Source organism: Kryptolebias marmoratus, linkage group LG6, assembly GCF_001649575.2.
Source record: "Kryptolebias marmoratus isolate JLee-2015 linkage group LG6, ASM164957v2, whole genome shotgun sequence".
Taxonomy (NCBI): Eukaryota; Metazoa; Chordata; class Actinopteri; order Cyprinodontiformes; family Rivulidae; genus Kryptolebias; species Kryptolebias marmoratus.
In genome coordinates, this window is record NC_051435.1 from 5,518,844 (window position 1) to 5,532,723 (window position 13,880).

The 13,880-nt window shown below is 37.7% G+C and overlaps 1 protein-coding gene across 3 annotated transcripts in view; it reads right to left on the reverse strand.

The window, feature by feature from the left end:
* Positions 1-8,640, reverse strand: part of pard3bb (par-3 family cell polarity regulator beta b) — a 171,026-nt gene extending 162,386 nt beyond the window's left edge. Inside the window, exons 1-2 of one of the 3 annotated variants that reach the window (XM_037975990.1) lie at positions 7,574-8,640; positions 136-237 (exon numbers count right to left, since the gene is read on the reverse strand). In XM_037975990.1, coding sequence (XP_037831918.1) covers positions 136-237; positions 7,574-7,690 — 219 coding nt within the window. In that variant the 5' untranslated portion in view covers positions 7,691-8,640. The remainder of the gene's footprint in view (positions 1-135; positions 238-7,573) is intronic. The other 2 variants (XM_017420739.3, XM_017420738.3) reach the window with 2 other exon arrangements.
* Between the last annotated feature and the right edge of the window lie 5,240 nt (positions 8,641-13,880).

Consider the following 13,880-nt stretch of genomic DNA (forward strand, 5'->3'; position numbering starts at 1 on the left):
GCATAGAAATATTAAAGAAGGAAGATTGATAAATACAGTGATTATTTAAATCTGGCAACATCTGACGCTTTAAATAAAGTATCAGACCAAAAGCAGAAAGAAAGAACAAACACATTTTGCTCTAGAAATTCTTACCTTGTCTTTATCTTCGACCAGATCACTGAGTATATCATCAGGATCCAGAATACCCCCATCACAGTATTCGACGTGGTGAGTCCGAACCAGGAAATCTCCTTCCTATAACCCAATACACAACAATGAGAAATCAACAGTTTGTACACAAACCTAAAAGCTCTAAACAATGTTTTTATTTTTATTTTTATCTATCACAGTCATGAGCAAATAATGAAGCTGATTTTCTTGTGTTAGGCTCTTTGAGGGCATCAAGCCATAGAACAGTCTTGGTTTTAATATCAACAATTTATGTGCTACATTTGATATAATTACCCACATGCCTGAAAACAGAATGAGATGTACTACACTTTTAAATAGGTTGCTTTATATTAAACAGGGACTGCTTTGTGCTAGTTAGAAATTACACATCTGAGAAAAACACACACACACACACAATAGTTAAGTACCCCAAGGAACAGCTCTTGATTCTTGTCTGTTCAGTGTCTATTTAATCCAACACCCTTGTGGAAAACAGTTATCCACAGAATGACTTGTTTCAGAGAAAAAAAAATCCTAATCTGTGCTTAAAAGATACAAACCTCTTAGAAAGTTGGAGTGAAGCTGAATATCTTACTCTACCTCCTCAAGCCATCAGCAATAAAAAGAAGTGTCAATTCATAGTGATAAAGCAGCCATTTGTAATGTACTTCTGTCATATTTTGAACAAAACATCTCAGACATTTTATTAAGCCTCAGGAAATTGAGTCAGCTTTTGAAAACAAAGAGGATAATGTGTTTTCTTTAGAAGAGAATCAAGTCAAAGCTTATGCTAGCGACAAACAACCCATTCTACTGCCCACAAACTCCTTTATGCTTCTCATTTATAAACCCTTCTCCTCCTAAATGTCCTCCTCTCTCATCTTGTCCCTCTCCTTTGTTTCTCTCCACCACACATCTTCCACATCTTTCTCTAGGTGCCTTGTATAGATTACAGCTCTCGCCTGGCCCATTCTCTTCTACGCCTAACCCCCTTCCTCTGCTGTGTTGGGTCTGTGATTAATGACACCGACACTGTACTAGACAGCTGACTACACAGAGTTGGTTGTTGAACAACATATTAAGACAACGGCACACTAACACATACACCCTCATACAAAACACACAGCCTCAGGAAAGGTATCCATCAAAACATTACAGAGAGGTTCTTCATTAAATCATTCTTTCAGGGTCAGATGCAGTGGAAGGGACAAGGCACTCTGTGTTCCTGCATGTCCCTCTAAAAGCAAATCCACACAAAACAGGTTTTGGATGAACTAACTGAATCCCCTTCTACCAAATTCATTCAAAATGACGTAAAGATACAAAAATAAGATGGCTACTTTATTGATTTACTGGTTCTGCTTGGCACCCTTTATGTCATTTCTACTGTATCTCAGTTATGCATCTAACATTAGGAAATGGGTTAAAAATTCCACAGAGCAGTAGGTGGCGTTGCCTTGGTGACATGCTTATTCTATAGGTGAAACAGTGTTCATGTTTGGCTATGTTCATCTGAAAACAGAGAAAATTTAGCTCTATGAACAATGTTTGTTCTTGAACCAAAGTATTCTTTACTGCCTCCTGTTATTATCAAATGTATGTAATAAAGTAGAAATGGAAAGTAGCACCCTTCTACATGTCTGTCACAGAGAGAGCATACGATACCTCAGATGTAATAAATCTGCCTTCGTGTTGATTTAATGTGAATGAACAGGTTCCAGCTGAACAGTTACAAAAACTTTTAGGACAAGCTGTCGGACAAGTTCAGACTGACCAAACACAGAGTTTCAGGTTTTTTCCCATTCAATATCAGGTACATGTCAGAGTCTTCAGCTGCTTGTCACAATAAAAGCAAAAGCCTGGAACTAACTGCTACAAACATCCTGACATCGTGCCATTAGACACAGATATGCAAGTTCAAAGAAACATGCACATACGTATCAGCACAATTTAGGCACAAGCCTTAAGAAGTAGCAGTTTTTTGGGAGTACAAGCATAAGGTTTGACAGAAGAAATATTAGGAAACAATGCAGAGTTTAATACTTTAAACTAAAACATTTGGCTATATTAAATCTAATCTAATGTATAATCTAGGTGTATACACACAACATTCTGTGGACTTTTCAATGATCACTGTTATACATTATGTCCCTCACTCCTCCTAACTCCTTTCTGATAGATCTTCCATTATTTTAATTGCCTCCATTGCAAACTGCAATGAAGATTTTAAGACATTTCTCTGTCTCAGTTTTTTAAAATCACTATGAGAAAAGTAAAAAAAAAAACTTTGTAAATTCATTTTCAATAAGAATTTTTGTATGTTTACACATTGATAAGTCAATGGGTAACATGCAAAAATATTCTCTGTATGCTTAAATTATCAATCATGGAAACTTGAATTTGGTAAGACAAACATCCCATGTAGCTTCCTAAACATACTAGAAAAAATATAATTTCTCTGTACCTAAAAGTTACACCTGCAGGCACAATCCAAGATAATCACCTATGTTTTATGCATATGCACCGGGGGAAAAAAAAAGAAAAACTTACAAACTGTGTTGTAGCAGAAGGTATTTGCATTACACCAACACCCTCATTCCTTCAGTGACCTGCAGCTGTTTTTGGGTCAACAACTCCTTTTGATTTGTTGTTACTGTGTGCAAGTCATGAAGCAACAAGACCAGATGATAAGGGTTCAGATATAAGAGCTGTGAGCAAACTGATTTAAACTGATAATGTGTTGGTTAAAACTCCTATCCCTCCAATCCTGACAAGTTAAATATAATAGGAAACCAAAATATAATAAAGTATAAAGTATTAGCTGTAAACACAGTCAACTAATTCAAAAATCAGAGCAAATAATAATGATAATAATAATGCATTGATTTGAGTGACACTAAACAGAGGTAAATTTTCAGATTTAGAAATGATTACAAATCTGGAGTCAGATATGTGAAAATGTTCTAAAGAATATTTAATGTTTAATAATGTGTACACTGTGACCTCCCTATCCCTCCATTTGTTTTCTTTGATCTTTGAGTCAGACAATTAATATATGACCTCGGTAAATGGATGCTGAAACTTTGGTTACATAATTCAATAATATATTGTTTTCCATTAAATTTAAGGTTCAAATTTGCAAATAATTGCACATTTTTTTAGAAACTGCATTGACATTTGTATTTGTTGTTTAATAAATATAACTTTTGGTTTTCTAACATAATTAATCAGGGATCCTGTCACATAATTTGTGTTTTTTGTGTATATAAAAATTTAAATTTTAAAGCATTTGTCATGCGAAATGACAATTTTAAAAAAGCTGCCAATCATTGTGAAGTAGGCTTGTAACCCACAGCAAAGCACCTGATTTCCAACATGGTCATGGCTTTGAAAGAGAACATGAAGCATTACACCTTACCTAAGTCAACAGAACAGAAGAGAACAGAACAGACTGAGCAAATCAACACATTCCTGCGGCTCGTCTGAAGTGAGGGAGGCACGTGCCTCCTCCCGGCCTCTTCCTCTCCCTCACAAATGAATGCCTGTGAACTGGCATGGAGCCAGATTGTTTTACAACTTTATGATCCTGTTTGGCCCCGTCTTATCAGGTTTATTTCCATCTCTAGTGAAATTAAAAGTATACACACATACTCGCTGTGCACCAGTAAGTCGACATAATTACGCTGAAATTTTGACGAGTTTTTAAAGCAAACTTCCTTCAGTAATAAGATGTTTAATGGCTTTCTTACATGTCCTGCATATATCAACTATTTCCACCACATTTTGATTTGAACTTTCTAGGCCATTCTTTAACCTGATATAATGTATTTTTGGGTGGTGGATTCACAGGTGTACATATATTCTGATCATCCTGTTTGAGAGTCCCGTTCAAATGAGGTTTTTGATGCAATGCTTCATGGTTATTGCTCAGACAATAATCCACCAATCTGTAAGAGTGACTGAACAAAACTTTTTTTTTTTTTCTCAGTATATAAGCTATGTTAAACATGGCTCTTAAACAGTTTAGTACTAGCCAACAGGAAAAAACAGAAAAACCGGAGCAAAATTACTGTTTTTGACTATTTTAGGAGTAAAACAAATCAGCAATCTATAGGAATGATTTTAAACTTGATCTCGTTCCAGTCAGTTCACTATGTGGATCTGCCCAAATCACAAATAAAAGCTAAAGTATTAGAAAACTTCACTGGCATTGTATGGAGACATTTATAAAAACACAGCAGCATGCTTGTCTGTTTGGCCAAAGTTAATTAAGAAGTCTGTCAACAAGCTAATAACTTTCTGGTGACTCCTCCTGAAAACAGCCTCGGCTTGCCTTTTCTACTCCCCCTCCTACGCTGTCAACTCTTCCTCTTCCCTGTGCTATCTAAGGCATCTTTTTATTTTTTTCTATTTTTTATTTTACATTTGTTTTTTTAGATTCCTTCAAAAGGGTTATTCATACCTCTACAGCCAACTCTCTGCACATTAGTGACATTAGTGTTAAATCTTTCTTGGTGCACTTTTGCTCTCTCCTGCTAGAATTTATTCTCTATATTCATTTATTAAGAGTTATAGTTCGATTTGCATTACTGCTCCCAGCAAGTAATTTCTGATGTTTAGTCATAAATAATTACAGCTAAAGATGCACGTTGTTGATAGATATTTGTTAAAATTATATACTTGCTCGAGGACTGTTCACTCACGGACTACTTTGGACTTCTAACTACAGAAGTATATTTTAATAACTTAACTTGTCATGAAGTTTTTTCTACATCAGTGCTTCAAACACGGGTCATGAAAGAAACTAATTAAAGCACTACTGTAAGTAAAAAGAAAATGTATAACAAGACCAAAAACATGAACTATCTACAAAAAAGAATGCAGTCGTAAAGCAACCTTTAAACCTCAGGAAAAAAAGCTACACGTTAGCTCAGAGTCGACACACATTAATACGGTACTAAACACTAACAACACAGCTTGAGACTGAATTTCAAGAGCTGAAAGACTTAACATCAATTAAATGTATCTTCATTGCTGGCGCTAAGTATTAGCTCCTATTTAGCACCACTGTGGGAACTCTTAACAAAGTAGCTGATTAATGTGACTGCCAGCATCACTTATCCAAACTAGGTGCACACTGGAATACACAGAAACTAGTTTTAATACAACAGCACACTGTCTGAGTCGGATAAGGCAGATGGGGGGAAATGCAGAGACATAGACAGATAGGCAGAAAGCAAGCTGCCTGTGTGACCATTTTAAAATATGATTTGTCAAACACCGTGAAGGAGGATTAGGGGGACCGGACTGCTTCATGACGCAGACATCTCGGCTTTCTAATCTGGAAATACAATAACAGTCCTAATTATACAGCTACAACAGATTAGTGTTGCAGAAAAACAACTAAGTGTCATGAAGAGAGCGGAAAAAGAATACACACAGAAAAAAAAAAACACACAAAGAAAGACGCAGGGAAGACGGAACGAGATGAAGCAACTAAAGAGAAAACAAAACTCCATGGGAGGATAACAGGGGGGGGGACAAAGAACAGTCACAGTTGGTAGTCAAGAGACTGAAAAACTCTGCCAGTTTTACAAATACTGAGCTAAAACTGGGTTTGGTAGTAGCTGAGCATCATCCCCAACACATACTACATACTTTATGTTTCAAAACAAATTCATCGATTAGTATACATCCCTGTGTCTTTATAATCTGGTTTCTTGGCCTTGTGGAGACAAGAACATTGGTATATTTTACTGGGTAAACAGTATTTGTTGTTTTTTTCTTTTTAAATACTTTCAAAGACCTGTTATGAGGTGCAGTTCTCCTTTTTAGAGTTCCCAGGCTTATTTCTGAATTTGGTCTAACAGCCTTCTGTTATTTTGAAACTTGGTCATGTTATAATTATAATCTTCACACCAAACTAAAGTTCAACGCTTTTGTCTTCTTGGGAGAGTTTAAAGCTTTGAGGAACTCTTCTGTAACTCAAGAGTGGAACTGCTATTCTTAAACTGGACCTTGTACTTGTTTCATGTTGATTCTGACTTGTTCTATTTGGTTTGGTCTGTATTTTGATACTAAATGTAATTTTTTAGCTTGTAACTTTGTAATGGTGTGACCAGGTCTTCCTGGAAAACTAGTTGTTAATCTCAAGGGACTTCCTGGGTAAATAAAAGTTAAATGAATCTGTAAAATGTACAAATAAAAACCGTTAGCTTGCATTGCTAACAACATTCATGGTGTGAGGGTCACACAAACTGAACTGAACAATTGGCCCTTGTTACATCACTATGTTTACTGTTGTAAACCAACTACTTTAATCAATAAAAGGTTTAATTGTTAACACTTGGTGAACTTGCATGTGCTGTGCATTTTTCCCACCTATGCATATCAGTTCGTAAATCGTGTTCCTGTAAAAATAAAACTGTACATCTCTATTTCTATGTGGAACTGAGCCATTTCATGAAGGGGGAAGTATGCAAAGAGGAAGAATCGTTCACCTGAAAGGGAAACAAAGGTTTTATCTGTGTGCACAGCACTGAGGGAGGTGAAGAGAAGATGTAATACCGGGCAAGATAAGAATGATAAATAAGAACTGTGTGGACTGAGTGGTGATATATGGGTAGGTAAAAGCAGATTAAAAGGCAAAAGAGGTACAGGGAGCACGAATAAGAAGAGGATGGGAAAATGAGGGCATCTCCAACTGCTATCACACACACACACACAGAGCTTTGACACATCTCTCCTTCAATCAAAGCTGAGCCTATCTATCCATATGACTGCTGTGCTTTTTGAATAATGGACCCAATATGAAGCAAGTCACTGAGATGATTTGGTTGTCTGATGGGGGTCATGGGGTTCCTGCCCCGAGAGCAGTGCAGGGAATCAACAGCAGTCATATAAAGAATCACAAGACAGAGTCATTTGCATTTTACACTCACAGCTAAATTGGAAATGGCTCTTGTCTGCTCCTGTCTGGACCATCCCCATTCATATCAGATACGCTTTTAATTTTTTATACAGCAGTTATGGAGAACTGGACCTCTGTGGCTTTGTCTAATTTCCCAAGACTTTGGGGCTTGAAAATCTTATGCTTCTTTCATGATATAAAAATGAAAGAAGCTTTAAACTATTTTCTTATAACTTCAGGAACGACGTCAAATGTTATGAAAGTACAGTCATAAAACTTTATCTCACCCCTCTTTTGTAGTTCATGAATATTATAAACCGTTATTACAGAATATAAAATAATGAATGATGTAGGTAGCTGAGGGCGGAAAAGTCACACTTTATTCGTTTTTGTTCGTATTCTCAAGTGTATGGATATATAGGATGACTGAGACGGCATTAATGGAAGAGATCTGTCTCCAAACTAAAACCAGAGTTAAACAACAGGTGGTTCTCAAACTTTTCATCATACCTGCTCCAGGAGCTTCCTGTATCTCTGGGTGGCTTGCTGGATGAGGTCTCTCACAGTCCAGCCCTCCTTGCAGGGCACCACCACACCTGTCTGTCCAAAAGTTACTGTCACCTTCATCCTGGCTGCGTCCTGCTCATCCAGGCCCTCCACACAGGGCTGGAGACCTGCAGGCAGAGGGGCTGGGACTGGGCTCCAACAAACTTTACACAACTCACACCAGCTGATTCAAAAGGCCAGGCCGGTGTCCTAAAAGCCCAGAGCTCCACAGGTCATAGTTGTTGTTCGGGTTCCTCCTGCGCAGGTTTTAGTTCATCCCTGGCGGCTGTCGCCTCCTCTCTCATCCCCTGGAGCTCTGGAGCTGATGCTGCTCGAGTGGCGCACACAAAGTTACCTGGAAGTGCTGCTTTCTTTGCATGGTGAAGCTGGAACACGTGAACACGTAAACACGAAGAGGTGTGTCGTTTTTTTTATTCCTCTTTGTGAGGAAGAAAAAAAAAGAGAGACAGGCTAACCGATTAGCTTGATACTCTTAACCCGAGGCGAGCAATGAGGACAAACTTTCCAATCCAGACAATTACACGGACTACGCACGCCTCGGCTCGACTACGGCTGAACGCACTTCTACTTGTTTTGATAATAAACAAAGTTTCACAGCGAGTTTAGAAAGCTGCTCCAAGCTAGCTAACATTAGCCACCTTAGCTGAACTTTGGAGGGAGGGATGCAGTCGCTCGGGCATCATTTTCCAAAAGTTACTCCTCTTGTTTTCCACTCGGTTATTTGCACCCACTTCATCACGGACAGACACGGCGTGGACGCGTTTAGGGTTGGACTCACATTCAGCGACAAACTGGGATCGAGTCGACCCAGGAAAACAGGCGCAAAGCTCGTTGACTTTGTTTGGAAAGTTTGGAGGAATTCCTGCAGAGCCGCTTCGCTCCTGACCCGCTCCTGACCAGCTCCGCCGCCTGCTGCTGTCACTTCCTTAAAGGGGAAGCGCTCCGCTTTCAAACCCAAACACCGACACTGCTGGCATCTGAAACGTTTTAAAGCTAATCTTTGCAAAGTATAAATTAAAAAATAACCAAACATTAAAAAGCAGGGGGCTCCTGAACCATAAACGTGTCTAAGCCTGGAGTTTTCAGGACTTTTAGACCCGGAACTCAAGACAGGAAACACTTTTATCTGCTGAAATCAGGCATTAACTCTTACGTCAATATTATTGTTTGTTATGTTTGTCTTAAAAACAAACAGGCTTAGTTGTGGTTTCTCTGTAATGTTATATAAACAGAATCAGCTGTGAATACCTGCACTTCTGGAGAGTTTGTGCGTAATTTGCGCACCGTGATTATTCATGCGCAGTACCAGAGAGATAATTGATACTCAGATAATTAAAGTTTTTTTTTATTTCCCCTTCAGTTACAGAGGTGTGGAGAAGAAGTTTGTCCTGTTGCAGCAGCAGAGTCATGCTTCTTCTATAAACTCAGGTTAGCGAAGAGGGTGGGGTTTTATCCAGTTAGACTGGTAAAACTGTTCTGAAATAGTTTTGTTTGTAAAGGTTTTAGCCTTGAAAAAACAGTTATATTTATGTAAAATAGAAAGATTATCATGTTAAAACAGATAACTAAAAAAAGAGCAATTGAGAATAACTTAAATTGAATAAACAACTTTCTTAAAAGTTAGGAATATTAGTGAGCAGAACAGTGTAAAAATATGAAGCTCTCCGGGTCAGCTTAGTGTTTAATTTTGCTTCAGTAGATGTAGACTTGTCAAGTGAAGCAGATTTCACATAGTTTCACCCCTGACTTGGTGTAAGCAAAGCTACACAAAGACCTTGAAACATGTTGCAGTTTTGTAGCTGCAGCCTGCTTTGCTCTGTGTGATATCCAGACATTAAGGTGAAATGTTCACACACTTCCTAAAACACTGTTGCAGCGTTGGCTGATTATTTGCGTGCTGATATCCTGTATCTTGACCGCTCTTTCTCTGCAAAAAAAACACATGCTGTGCAGTGAGTTAGTCCTGAGGTCACCTGAGGTCAGTTACAAGTTTGCATATTTAGTCAAAACAAACTGAGCTAACATTTCTTACTAAGCTGACCCAAAGAACTTCAAACTGAAATGCTTGAGTTGTCTTATGTGACCTGCCCATGCAACAAGGTTACCATAGGTTAGAAGTGTTGGGGAAGCTGGAGTTAGTTTGCTGCTGTAAACAAAAGGTAGCAATTCAGACCAAATCATGTCTCTGATCTGAGTAAATCCAGCTCAGTCCTTACTCTGGTTCCATCCATTGTTGTGTTGGAGGCCTTTCCAGGCTCTGAAGGCTCACCTCCACCTAAACACTGACTTTATGGGACTGGCACGCAGACATTTGCTGGACCGGCTGCCAGAGCACGGGGGAAATAAACTTCACTAAAATGCAAACAAAATTCTTTTAGTTTCAATGTAAGGGGACAAAAAATTAAGGTAAATCTTCTCAGCTAAAATGCTATTATTTATCATTGATTCCATGCTTCTCCTGCAGTTTCAAACCAAAAGGCTGGTTTAAAGGGCCTACTAAATCCTATATTTTGTTTTATTTTAAATCTTTTTTTATCCTGCAGTTTGATTTATTATTGTGTACCAGTATATTTGTTGCTTCATGTTATTTAGGAATTTCTGTGGCATGAAATTTATTGCAAAGAAAAAGACAGAACCACCCACTCTGCTTTATTATGGTCACATTATTACAGTGTGTAGCCAGAAATAACAAGTAGAAAGAAAGGTTATGTTTTCCTTGAATAAAATAACCTTAGGTAAAGAAAAAAAAATTGTCACAGGTATTTTACAAAATCCACAGTAATAGCACTTATTTCCTAATTATATTTGACAGATATTGAATGCGTATCAAGCCATTAAAGATCTTTTTAGTGTCTGGCACCATTTCATCCTAAAAACGCTGAAGCTGTTTTTACAAAACATCTTGGCTTTTCTCTGTTTGGCTCGTCTTCAAAGGGGAAATCCCTCCCTGTGAGGCGGAGTTTGACTTTGTAATTAGGAGCTTACACGCATGCATGTGCATGTCTGCTAATTTCTGCTAGCTTTAGTTTCTGGGTCACAGAATTCCATTGCTACTAATGAACCCCAGGGGGCCGGAACATCGTGCATGCAAACTCTTTTTATTTTTTTTACAATTAGAAGTACTGTTTATCTTCTGAATTTCGATCAACTAAAAAGTTGGAGGGAACAAAGAACGAATATCTTACATAACATTTCCTTTAAAATATTTATTTATTGTAATTATTTATTCATATTTATTAATTATCAACAAACAACTGATGAAAATGTAAAGTACTTCTGAGATTCAACATAAAAATGATATAAAAAAACAAAGTTCTTTGATTTTTATTGTTTAAACCCCTTTAAAAATACCGGAAACAACAAATTTTCATGATAAAATGTAGCTTTTCTTTTTGTTCCATTTAGCTGTGCTCAAAGATCATAATGAATGAGTTTATTGTTACCTAATTCTCATTTGGCTGGTTTAATTAAAGTCCAGTATTGACACACTCTCATGGATTACTGGATCATTTGAAAACAACACAACACAACCATATTTAATGTTTCCAGATACATCTGTATTGCTTTTTCCAAAGCTGGGTGTCCACTGTAGGAAAAGTTTGTCACTTGGGCCAGATCATTAGTTTTTAATATTTTAGGGCTCATCCTTTGTGAGGATGCTAAAACAAATGACCCACCTTTGCAGGGAAGATTGGAAACATAACAATAAATAATTTTATTTACAAAAAAAATAAAGGAGAAGAGAAAAAAGTCACTAGCATGACGATAGTTGCATCCTACAATCACAAATGATCACAATTTGGGCTAAATATCATTGACGCTGCATTAGTTCACTTAGAAAAAGGTAAATTACAGTAACAACAATGATATTTGTCATAGACTGAAGCTTTTCATGGAGCCAACAACTCCTACCTTTAAACTGAAATTAATAGGTTTGGCTTAGAATTTAAAGGAAAAGAAGTAGCTGTCTAAATACATTAAACAAACACAATATCATTATTTTCTAAGCTTTACACAAAATGTCAGGGTTTGCAGTTTGGTTTTGTATTTAGTTTTTTGTATTCAACCTTGTCCACTTGATGCATCTGCCTGCTCATTTCCCCTCTCCATCCCATATGGTAAAACTCTAACCTCAGCAGTGTTGTGTGTCGTATCTCCTCCATTATGAACCGTTAGAACCACAGAGAACATGGCAGGATGTGAACACTCCCCTGCTGCTCCACCAGGTGCAGCCACTCCCCGGCAAACAAATCAGTGCTGGTGGAGGGTGTTCTGTTTTAAAGAGGGGGTTGGGGGGCATATAGAAATGACACAGTGGGAAGGAGGCCAGCATTATAGATGTCGATCTTTGTGCATGCAAGGCAGAAACAAACATCTATGCACGGTACACACACTGTACTTACTGGACCTGAAAGCACTGGACCACATGGGTCTCATTGTTTATTGTCCTTTATTCAGTTTTTCTATAAGCCCACTGATAAAGTAACACGTAATACCATGCTCTGTATTTGTCATCTCAACATTTCTCCCCAGCTTTGGTCCAAAATCATCAACTTTCATCAGCTTTCTGAACTACTAGAAGAACATCTAGCACCACAAACTGAGGCAGTGAACAGTGCAACACCCACAACAAACCAGATTTTTTTCAGTGTTGCTTTTTTACACAAAACACCACAAAGACACGACTGTGCTCCAAAGCTTTTTATATGTTTTTTTTTGTTGTTGTTGTTGTTGTTTTTTGCTTGTGCTAAGCAAAGACATTGCTTCAAGGAAAATGCAGCACTGCAAAGTGAGCCCACAGATACAAGCCAGCCACACACTTCAACCAAAACAGAGACAAAGATGACATTGTTTTATGTCTATATACCCAAAATTATGTATTATCAGATCAGTATTTGGATATGCATAGTCATTTATAAATAATGGATATATGTGATCAAACTTTGACGTGTATCGTGTGATAAGATTGTAATTTACCACCTCTGGAGTGACGTTTTATCTTAAAGAAAAATGTGCTTGTGTAATTAAATAGTGAAATAGCATCTAGATATAGATAGCCTAAATATGTAGGTATTGCACATATATAATGTAAATTTGTTTAAAAATATGACAGACTACCTTGAATAGTTTGTAAATATGCCTTGATTTTACTCTGTCCTTTGAAATTTATCTAACATTGTGTTGTACACAACTTTAAATTTATTGCAAATGTCTTTCTGTAGTAATGTCCTGCACTATAGCAAAAGATGCTGTTGCATTTTTGGTAATAGTAAGTGTGACTTTCCTTATGTCCTTATGTGTTTTTCACACTTATCTTGCTAAAGATATATGTGTCCAATACCATGACAGTGTGTTAAAAGTTGAATTCATTATAGAGCAGAAAGAGTTGCTTGACACATTCATATTTAAGGCTCAGTTGAGGGAATTTTGAATAGGACTATGTTCATCACATCCAAGCCCTTTGCTTTGCCAAACAAGTTCACAAAAAGCTTAAAAGCCTACCAGCATTAAGTAAATCTTTCTGTGATCTGCAGCATCTCGGAGCTGTAAATTTGATGTCTCTTGTGACATTTGGTCGCTAGCAAAGCAGGAGCAAAGATTCCTATTTGCCCTTCAATAATGAATGTTTTACCAGAGCAGAATAGTGGAGCAACCACTGCAGAGCAAAGAAGTTAATCTTATTAAAAAAACAAACATTTTTATCAGGAGGCTTCATTAGTTTTAACATTTGGAGTGTAAGCACTTTCTGTCAGGGGGTAAGAAGAGAGGTTTTCACAGCAGGTATAATCAACACATACCTTTACTTACTAACCTAACCTAACCTAACCTAACCTAACCTAACCTAACCTAACCTAACCTAACCTAACCTAACCTAACAGAGGGCTTTAGTGTTTTTCAGTAAGTTGTCTGGGTTTTACAGCCCCCGGTTTTAATGTATTTTATTACTGTCTACATTTACATTTTATAAGTAAGTGTTAGGGTTTTTTACATTATCAGCCTTTGTGCTCATGTGGAACACTGCCTATGTGAGAGACCAAGGTCAGACGGCGAGCCGGCGGGCGCCACACCATCTGGCTCTCCCAAACAGTGATGTGTTTTGTGTTTTTGCTATGATCAGAACTGGCCTTGGCTTGCTCAGATCAACCCCTTTTTTCTTCTTATTTCTTCTTCCTTTAAATAAAGAGAAAGCCCAAGTGGAGGGGCAGAACTTCCTGGACAGCACGCCATTAGGAGCTGTTGTGGAATCTCT